General features: G+C 49.9%; 1 protein-coding gene across 1 annotated transcript in view; it reads left to right on the top strand.

The window, feature by feature from the left end:
- The first annotated feature begins 1062 nt into the window (after positions 1-1062).
- The window catches only part of MTMR10 (myotubularin related protein 10), a 42379-nt gene continuing 33123 nt past the window's right edge, over positions 1063-10318 (top strand). The window contains exons 1-2 of the mRNA XM_040970251.1: positions 1063-1283; positions 1759-1819. Of these exons, the coding sequence (XP_040826185.1) occupies positions 1221-1283; positions 1759-1819 (124 nt within the window). The 5' untranslated portion in view covers positions 1063-1220. The remainder of the gene's footprint in view (positions 1284-1758; positions 1820-10318) is intronic.

Genomic DNA, 10318 nt, shown 5'->3' with positions numbered 1-10318 from the left:
GGCTCCTGATCGGCTCAGCTGGCGGCTGTGGCCACTTGGGGATGAACCAGCAGATACAAGATCTTTCCTTCTTTTTTTTTTGGAAGACCTTTCCATCTTTCCTTCTGTCTGTAGATCTGACTTCCCTTTTAAAAATAAATAAATTTTTTTTTTTTAAGTATAGTTTGCGGGCAACAGCTAAAAGACCCATCTGAGAAATGAAGCCGGATAAGCAGCTCGCCGCAGAAAGACAGTAACCTTCACGACGATCAGAGTGGACTCCTTGACAGCAATCACAAAATGCCGCATTTGGGGTTTTGCTTGTCAAAGTATAGGAACGAGTCCATCTCTACCACCAGATTCACGGGGACGTTAGCGTCCCCTGACTCAGAGCCCCTGGGTTCCGCACTGCCTTTAACGTGGCAAAGGATGGTAAAACTTCATCAACTCACACGGGAGTGCGCGGGGCCCGCCAGCGTCACCTGCCCAGGCCCAGCAGCACTGCGCAAGCCTCCGCCCCACAAGGAAACCAGCAACCCGACGAACGACCCGAGGGCCCGTCTCCCTCAAAGTTTAACCGGACGCTTCCGCAAGGAGTGGAGGGGCTTTTAACACCTGCGGTACTGCCCGCGCCGCGCGCGAGCCGCTGGTCCAGCCGCCCCACTCAGGACTCCAGCGTCCCCGTCCCCGCAGATTCCGGAAAACAGCTCGCGAACAGCAGTCCAGGGTGCCGACACAGTGCGCATTCATCTCCGCCAGTGCCCCGCAGCCGCCTGGACACCGCCGTGACCCTGACCCCCGCGAGCCGCCGTAGGTCCCGGGGCCCCTGGCTGGCCCTAGCGGGCCGCCGTAGGGGCGCCCTCCCGAAGCCGCGCTCTCAAAATGGCCACTGGGCCCGGCGCCCCGACGCGCCCGGGCTGAGCGCCGGGCAGCTGCCCTCCTCCCCGCCACCCCCCGTGACACAGTCCGTGGTTCCGGAGGCCGGGGGCGGCGCCCGCACCGTCTCTCGGGGCCCTTCCGGGGATGGGCCCCGGCGCCGCGTCGGTGCGGCTCGGCCCAGGCTCCTCCCCGCTCGGGCGGGCGCTCCGCCGAGTCCCCGCCCGACAGTCCGCCGGGCCCGGCCGGCCGCAGACGGGGCCTGGGCGGCCGCGCGGGGCACTCGGAAACTCGAGGCGTCCGTCGGGAGGCGTCGGCGCTGCCGCTGGCCCGCCACGGGGCCCGGCACACAGGACGGCGGCACCATGTTCTCGCTCAAGCCGCCCAGACCCACCTTCAGATCCTACCTCCTGCCGCCGCCGCCTCAGGTAAGACGCCCCGCTTCCGGGGAGACCCCGGCACGGGCACCCCGCGAGGCTGCGCGCGTCTCCCCGCCCCTGGCCGCGCGCGGCCCGAGCTGACCTCTCGGGAAGTCTCCCCGAGTCTGGGAAGCTTGTTAAAACACACACATACACAAACTCCGCGGCAGCCATTCTCTCCCCGAAAGTTCTGTCATCTCTACTTTGCCCCGTGACGGCAGCACTTGCGTCCCCTGGTAGGGGAGTTTACCTGTCAGAGAGGGGAGCGCTTGCCACTGGCGCCAGCTGTTTTCAACGTCTTGTCTTAAACACATCTTAAACAAAACGTGAAGATGTGGAAGTTTTAAGTTACTCGAGGGTGCAGTGGGGTGGGGAGGGTGGCAGGGAAAAGTGTGTGTGTGTCTGCTGCGTGTGTCATCGCTCAGCCACAGATCTGCCTTCACGGCGTAGGGGCGGGTTGATTGATGTGGTTTGTGTCTTTCAGACCGACGATAAGATCGATTCGGAACCGAAGATCAAAAAACTGGAGCCAGTCCTTTTGCCAGGTAAAACCTTTCAGAGTTCTAGCAGGTGCTTTGGTCACGTGTTTGGATCGAAGGTTGTTGTAGGGAGCAGGACTGTGATATGGTTAAACCCCCACCCCACCCTACCCCACCCCACCCCGCCGTGCTCTTTTAAACTTTCTCCTGTTAAAAAGCTAAGGACCGGGAAGGAAGGAGTTGATTAGGGAACTACAAGGGCCGCAACCACAGTGGTAATATTGGTCAGTGTTTATTGTTGGAAGTTTCGACCTCTCACTAGCTCTCTCTTTTGTCTCCTGACAGTGTGTCTCTGCCTGCCTGGGTACTTTGCCCTTCAGTTCTGTAGGCACTGGCATGCCTTTGTGATGAGCGGATCATTGTTCTAATGCATTTTGATAGGTTGGGAAGCAGCTTGCGTTATGTCTGTGTCTGTGCTAAAGCTCTGTGAACTTTGAGTTCCTTACTTGGCAGCTGTATTTTGAAGCTGTCAGCTGTATTTGCAAGTGTACTGGTTTCGGCTGAGAGCAGGGTTTCCCAGGGCACTGTTGACATTTGGGGCCGGGTCATTCTTGGTTGAGGGAGCTGGCGCCTGTTAGCTGGCATCCTTGGCCCCTGCCCAGCTCCGCCACGTAGCTACAAGTTAGTTACCGCAACTAAATGTGCCCAGACGTTGCTGTGCGTGTGCGTGCGTGTGTGTGTGTGTGTGTGTGTGTGCTGCACACCTGCTGACGAACAGACTCCCCAGGTTAAGAAATACTGCTGTAGAACAGTATCTGCTGTGCAGGATTTCAGAGATAGGATAAGGATTGGTAGTAGACAGGTGATTTTTAGAGCATACAAACTGTTTAATTAGCATGTTGAGTTGTGTGTCAGTTGTAATTGGGAAATGCCATTGTTTCGTAGGATTGTTGGGAGGCGGAGCCAAATATTTGAGAAAGGTAGTCTGAAACCTGAGATATAATGAGATGCCAGTTTGTGAGGCTTCTCTCAAGGTTTGAAAATGTCAGTCATTATGTAAACAGCCACCGCTGTTTATTCGTTGGAGTGTATTCATTGGAGCTTTGTAGGTGGTAATGTGAAGAGATAGGCATATTACAGACATCAACTTTTGGCTCCATGTGGTGAATACCAGCCTTAACCTTTATAATTCCACTATGCAGTTAGGTACAAGTGTTTTTCCCTGGTTTTCTCACTGCTTTTCATCCAACTGTCCACCAGTTTATGCTTTGTGCCCTTCCTTAGAGGCAAAAGCAGAGTTCCTGCAGAGGCCCTGCTCCTGTGCGTGCTCCTGTTTGGGCTCGGTTGCACAGGTGCTGAGCAGGCTGTGATGGGAAACGTTTGTCCTCTAGACAACCCAGCCAACCTAGACAACCCCCAGACAACCCCTAGACAACAACTAGACAGCCTGTACAACCCCTAGACAATCCAGACAACCCACACAACCTTAGACAACCCCTGGACAGCCCACACAACCCCTAGACAATAACTAGACAGCCTATACAACCCCTAGACAATCCAGACAACCCAGACACCTCTAGACAACCCACACAACCTTAGACAACCCCTGGGCACCAACAGACAGATGGCCTTCACTTCCAAACCAGGTTCTTGGTTTTTTAACATTAGCATTCAATTTTAAGATAGGTTCATGAGAACTGTTACTAAACTTGAGATTGCTCATTGAAGGGATAATTCTGTAAAATTTACTAAAAACTCACCATTCTACAGGAAAGTAAGTTTTCTGAGAATGGTTTTATACCCAGGTTCTGACTAAGTGGTTTACTTCTCCTACGAGTAATAGTCAAATCTGGCTCTTTTAGTGACCCATGTTAATTTTGTGTGTATGTTGAATTCCATATCACAGCTTCCACCTGTGCATGCCAACAACTGTACGTGACTCTGCCATCCAGCACTCCACCCTGACCTGTCCTCACGGAACCCTGAACCCCCAGATTCCTGTTTCTTATGCTCTCCTTCCTGACCCACCCTGTTATGAATTTCCCACCTTGGCCTTGCTGTACCTTTCTGGATACATTCTCCCTGACCAGCTGTTGTGGTCTTATTTCCTGTCCCACCTCTTGGGCCACCATTGGAACCTCTTTTGCTCCTCTTGACCCTTACCCTTGAAATCTGAAGGACTAGTGGTTTAAAACGGAAATGTTGGTGCTCTGCAGACCTAGGCCAGGGCTTGCAGGTGTGATAACGGATACGCTGCTCCCTACAACTCCAGCATCCCATGTGAGCACCAGTTCAAGTCCCAGTCCAGCTCCCTGCTAATGTGCCTGGAAAGGCAGCAGAAGATGCCCCAAATGCTTAGCGCCTGCTGCCCATGTGGGAGACCTGGATGAAGTGCCACACTCCTGGCTTTGGCCTGGGCCAGCCCTGGCTGCTCTGGCCATTTGGGGAGTGAACTAGCAGATGGAAATTTTTTTTTCTCTTTCTTTCTCTGCAACTTTGCCTTTTACATGTAGGAAGACCTATGCTAGGGTTTTTGCTAAAGGATTGAAGAGTGTAGTTCTGGCCTTTATTAACATCAGAAATCAAGAGAAAGCATAACCAAGTTACCTGTGGCTTTACCCAGGCATGCAGGACAAAAAGTAATTGTTCAGAAATATGGTATTGCGTGCTATGCCTTGGCATGGTGCCTTGGGTCCTAGGATATCTAACTTTAGTTGCCCGAAGTTTGAACTTTTAATTCAGTAAGCAGATGAAAATGAGAACACAAAATCAATTGTTTATTTGTGTGCAGGCACCATGTGTTCTTTTGGGATGTAATAAGGTCAAATTTCAAGTGTTCTTCATCTTTTATTAAATAAAAAAACAAGAAAACAATTAGTAATTTAATTTCAGTTGTGGTTTATGTTAGTAATTTTCAACTTTCCTGCTTCATAAAACCCTGTGTGGTGTTTACCTAATTCAGATGTCTGGATGTCTAACGTAGGTTCTAGAACATGACACACACTGAGATGTTTACTGCACGGTGAGTGGATGAAAGGACACCTCAGACCAGTTGCCCACACTGTTACCCTAGCCATGTACGCAAACTGGATCAACCCTCAGATCTAGAGATAAAACACTGACTGACTTTATGCTAAGCAGCTTGTAAGAATTCTGTTTGAGCTCAGGATTGAAATCCAGTAGTCTGTGAAAGTAGTTAGCTATGGTGTATTTTATCTTCCATCTTTTTTTATCTTCCATCTTCCAGTATGTGAATCTCTTTCTGGTTCATTATGTTTGTGTATAGTCACTCCAGGACTTTGCATGGATAGAGTATGAATTCTAAAATGTGTGTGTGTAAATGTAGGTGTATTTCTCCTCTGGCCTATATTTGGTAAGAGCATGCGCTGTCAGTCTGTGCCTGTCCTTTCTTGGCTGGCTGCTGGACTAGTGGAGCAGTTGCAGAGGACATCCGTGTGTGTGCTGCCAGGCTCTGTGCCACCTGGGCAGGGTACTGGAGGCTGCGTGTCACAGCCAGTACTCTGAGCTGCTGGGGACCATGTAGAAGTCTGGGACCTGGGTGAGGGGCTGCCGAAGGGCAGCCAGGGCCTGGCATCAGTTCCAGATGAAGTATTTGCCAACCTTGGTCACAGTGATGCAGCGGAGAAGAGAGGAGCCTTCGTCCCATGTGTGTTCTGAGGTTCTTTTCTTGTAACGGCCCTGGGGCGTGTATGTTACTTAACAATGGTGATAGTAGCTGAGTTTTTGACAGCTCTGTCAGGTCAGAGACTGTTTTATCTTCGTCAGACAGATGAGCAAGCTACAGTTTGCAGAGGGTAAGAAGTTTTCAGGTGCAGTGCCGAGGTTCGGTACCCAGCTGCTAACCTGTGCCTCTAACCACCCTGCAGCACAGCCTGCCTGGCTTCCCTGGTGACAGTAGGGCACAGGTGTGTCCCTGGGACCTTTTCGGGGGCAGAACTCATGTCAGCCAGAGTCCCGTGTTTGGCTGTGTCTTTTTTGTAGCAGTGACAGATCCTGACACAGTGGGAGGAGGACCTTTCAGACCCCAGAAAGTGGAATGCAATGGGAAGCCGTGGCGTTCCTCTTGCCAGCTGCTGTGAAGCAAAGGCTGGGCGTGTCGGGGGCATCCTTGTGACAAGCGTGTAGGATTTCCAGTAGGCAGGACTTGAAGGTCTCTGCGTCTCCAGCAGGGCGTGCTCATTCTAAGGACCTGTGGGAGGGAGAGGAGTTGGATGCGAGGGCTAGCCAGCTAGTGGCAGTATGTTACTTTGTTCTGCAGGTGTGGCACGCAGGCAGAGAGCCAGAAGGGTTCTAGAGGTGGGCTCCTGCCCATTAGTTTCAGTTCCCTGGGAATTGTGGCAGCAAAAGAAAACAGAGGTTGTGAGAGCCGGGGGAAGGTCACCTAAGCCTGGTGGGGTGACAGGGGCAGCGATGCCAGAAAAGGCTCCCAGGAAATCCTTATTCTGAGCCATGACTGCCTGCTGCATGATTGTGACTGTGCCAGCTAAGGCTGTGTGTCAGCTCAGTGCCTTCTCTGCCCATGGATGTGCTAATGGCGTCTTCAGTGTTGGGGCTGTTGACAGTGAATGAGCTGATTGTCACAGCCCTTTGTGATGGCATCAGAAGTGCATGCAGCCATGGGCTGGCCCGCTGGAAATGGCGTCCCCACTCTTGTGTAGCTGTCTCATTTGTGGTGTGTGTATGCCCTGCTGGATCATTTATGAACTGTTCTTGTTTTCTGCCTCACCGGCAGACTTGCTTCCTCAGTTGGATTGTGGATTCCTAAAAGACAAAGGATATTTTTAGATAGTTTGAGTAGTCATTTTTTTGTAGATAGGTTTTACAGATGATTGTAGATTTTTATAGTCTTTAAAATCATGGACATGTTACTTAAAAAAAAAAAAGATTTATTTATTGGAAAGGCAGATATACAGAGAGGAAGAGAGACAGAGAAGATCTTTTGTCCAGTGATTCACTCCCCAACTGTCTGCAATGGCCGGAGCTGAGCTGATCTGAAGCCAGGAGTCAGGAACTTCTTCCGGGTCTCCCATGTGGATGCAGGATCCCAAAACTTTGGGCCGTCCTCTACTGCTTTCCCAGGCCACAAGCCAGGGAACTGGATGGGAAGTGGGGCTGCTGGATTAAAACCGGCGCCCATATGCCATCCCAGCATGTGTAAGGCGAGGACTTTAGCCTCTAGGCTGCTGGACTGGGCCCAAACATGTTACTTTTAGAGACGGAAGGGCTTGTAAGGCACCCTCAGAGCAGTGGACAGTTCATCCGCTGTAGTGTTCTAGCGTTCGGTGTTTGCCAAACCTGTAGAACCTGAAGATGGCTGCAGGTGTCTCTTAGGTCTCTGCTGCCATATGTTCACCATCATTTTCATTTCCATCCAAGTGCCTCACCCTCATTTTTTTGTAGCTTGCCACTGTAGCTCAGAAACTGCTTAGGGACTGGCATTGTGATGTAGCAAGTTAAGCTACCACATGTGACACTGGTATCTCTTATGGGTGTTAGTTTGAGTTCTGACTGCTCCACTTGCAATCCTGTTTCCTGTTGACGGCCTAGGAAAAGCAATAGAAGGCAGTCCAAGTGTTTGGGTCCCAGCCACCCATGTGAGGGACCTGGGTGCAGTTTCTGATAGCTGGCTTCCTCCTGGCCCAGCACTGGCCCTTCAGGCCGTCTAGAGTGGGAGCTGTCACATGGAGCAAAACTCTGAATGTGTCCCTTCCTCTCTCGGTGCGTCTCTAACCTACAAACAAACAACAACAACAACAACAAAAACCTCCCCATGAGCCTCCATAAGTACAATCCTGATAAGCCAGGATAAAAATCCAAATTATTTGATTTCTGCAATTTGCTAATGCTAACTGACTTTCATCAGGCAGATTCCTCGCTTGCTCTCAGATGCCTTCTTCCTGTTACTGTAACCCTCTCCCCCTTCTGTCTTCCAAATGTCTTTTAGTCACTTCCTGAGGCCCCGCCCCGCAGTGGGTAACACCTGCTGTGGTACGTGGGAACCTGCTTTTTGTATTTTGTGTGACCAAGACTTGTAGAGTTAGACATTTTGTATTTGTCTTCTACATACCTTCTCCTCCCATCATGCCTCTTAGGCTGTTTTGATTCCTGAGTTTATCTGAAACTGACATGACGAACTTGTCCTAGTTTACCTGAGACTGACCTGGTTTTAGTGCTAAAAATTCAGATAATGGAGAAACACCTCCCTCCTGGATGAACTGGCGCAGTAGGTCATCCTAAGCAAACCGCAGGTTGGGAAGTAGACATTTAACCTAGTGATTGCAGCACCCATGTCCCAGAATGCCCAGACTCTATTCCTGGCTCCTGGCTCCAGCCTTCCCCAGGAAACAGTTATAGCTCAGGGAACTGGGTTCCTGCACCTGCATGGGAGGCCTGCAGGGTCCTGGGCCATCATTATGAGTTTCTTCCTCCACACTAATATTTAAGATGTAAACCAGGACAGTCGAAGTACTCTTCTCTTGTGGGTGTGACTATGAAGCAGCCATTCTCTGCCTTTTTTTCCTTCTCTGTTAGCTGGGTTTCTGCCCCACACCGCTTTGTAGTATGTGGCAGTAGCTTAGTGTAGCAGTGCTTACGCTTTTTTCTTCAAAATTATCAGAAGATTGTTATGTGAGCAGGAAGCATTTTTTGCTGCGAACTGAGCTGTTTAATGAGAAAGGAATCTTTTGACATCAGCTCTTGTGGACACATCTTCCAGAAAAGGTGGTCTGGTGTCACAGCTTGGGGTATGCTGCTGAGCTCCAGGGGTGTGGTGACACTGCAGAACAAAGTGCATGCCCATGGGTGCAGTGCCTCACTGCATCTTCTGAGCCTCGTCTCACATAATTCTGAGAGCTGTCACTTAACTCACCAGCTCCAGCGTGAGTCAGTCAGCCTCAGCAGGCAGCTGGATTGGAAGCAGAGCAGCTGGAACTTGAGCACGTTTTCATGTGGGATGCTGATGTCACAGCTGGCTGCTCAGCACCAGCCCTGTTTCAGCTTTTAAATAAATGTGTAACACATAAGAAATATGTATTAAATTTTTGCAGCATGGCTGCAGGAGTCCTTTTCTAGCCAAGTAAGGGAGGCGGTGCAGTGTAAGGTAAGGTCTTGGGGCATACTTGGAGCCTGTTGTTTTGGCATTAGGGAATCTGTGCTGTAGGAATATGTCCTCTAACTCTGAACCAAGAGTCATTGGGTTCGTTGTTCAAGTCAAAGGCCCACTTACAAGCTCAGCCTTACTGGTGGAGAGAAAGGTTTCTGGATACGAGTGTTTGGGAAACTTCCTGTTTAGGGAGGTTTCGAAGATTTAAATACTGTGTTTGAATTATTCAGTGAGTTCTGTCATATGTCTGCAGTTTTTAGTTTTTGTTCTCATTAGAATCTAGTTAAGACTAGTACTTTGCTGTATCTCACTATAACACACTTAGTAATTTGTGTGACTGTACGGATGCATTTGTTGGATTTGTAGTCATAATATTGAAATGTACGTGCCAGATTTGCTTCTTGCTGTTTTTAAGACTGTAAGAAAGTGGTTTCACCTCCTTGGGTCCAACAAACCCCGTATGTGTTTATTAGGGAAAACATCTACACTACAGGCTAAAGAGCCAGACAGCAAATGGAGAGATATTCCCCTTGGTTAATTTTTCAGTGTCCTCTGCACATGTAATTCTGTGACTTTGCTCAGTGTGTGTACCCACATGGCCCTTTTCTTTCAAGCCCACCTAGTGGCTTGGCCGTTATTACCGATCTCTGTCCTCTGTGGAGCAGTTCTTGTCCAGCTGGTGGTGGCTGTGTGGTGAGTGTGGTGTTGGGCAGAGGCTTCAGGCCTCCGTGTGCTCAACACCCATTTCACAGGCTCTGACGCTATCTTCGCAGTGTGCTAACATCTCAGTGTTGATTAGAAATCAGTCTGTCTGCTACCTCCTGGAGCGTGGAACCCTGAGGGTGAGGCAGGCATTTACAGAAAGCACAGATGAGGACACTTCAAAATGCTCATGGCAGAGTTAAAAGATGAGTCTACTTTGGTCCCTCAAAACACTGAAATTTAAGATCATTTTCTAATAATTTTGATTTTAAGTTTTTGAGGTCCCCATGTGTGTAAGATTGTAGCCCTGATGAGTGTTAGAATTGTGTGATGGAATGGAAGGAGGATTAGTGCAGGCAGGAAGAGCAGGTAGTGCTGAGACAGTGACCGCACTGAGGGAGGAGGGAAGGCTGTCCCGAGGGAGAAGCTGTCCCTAGGTCCCCGTGGATGGAAACCATGTGGGTTGTGTTGGGATGAATAGAAGGCTGTTGTGGGTCAAGAGGATGGTGGCTAAGTGTGCAGGGCCCGAGTGGCTGTATGAAGGAAGCTGGTCTTTAGAATGGAAAGGGACCCACGTGACTGGATCCAAGAATTTGGCATGAATAAACTTAAAGCTGCAAGTAAGTTATGGGAGCTGTTCTTAGAACCAGCCTTCCACGTTTTCAAGGACTTTGAATAAAAGTTACTGTAATTCAAATCTATTACAGCATTTTTGTTGGTGGGTTATTTTAAGACTATAG

The sequence above is a fragment of the Ochotona curzoniae genome, unplaced genomic scaffold, assembly GCF_017591425.1.
Source record: "Ochotona curzoniae isolate NIBS_2020 unplaced genomic scaffold, NIBS_Ocur_1.0 scaffold_4701, whole genome shotgun sequence".
Classification (NCBI taxonomy): Eukaryota; Metazoa; Chordata; class Mammalia; order Lagomorpha; family Ochotonidae; genus Ochotona; species Ochotona curzoniae.
Note: the sequence above shows the minus strand (reverse complement) of the source record. Positions and strands in the feature narration are given on the sequence as shown.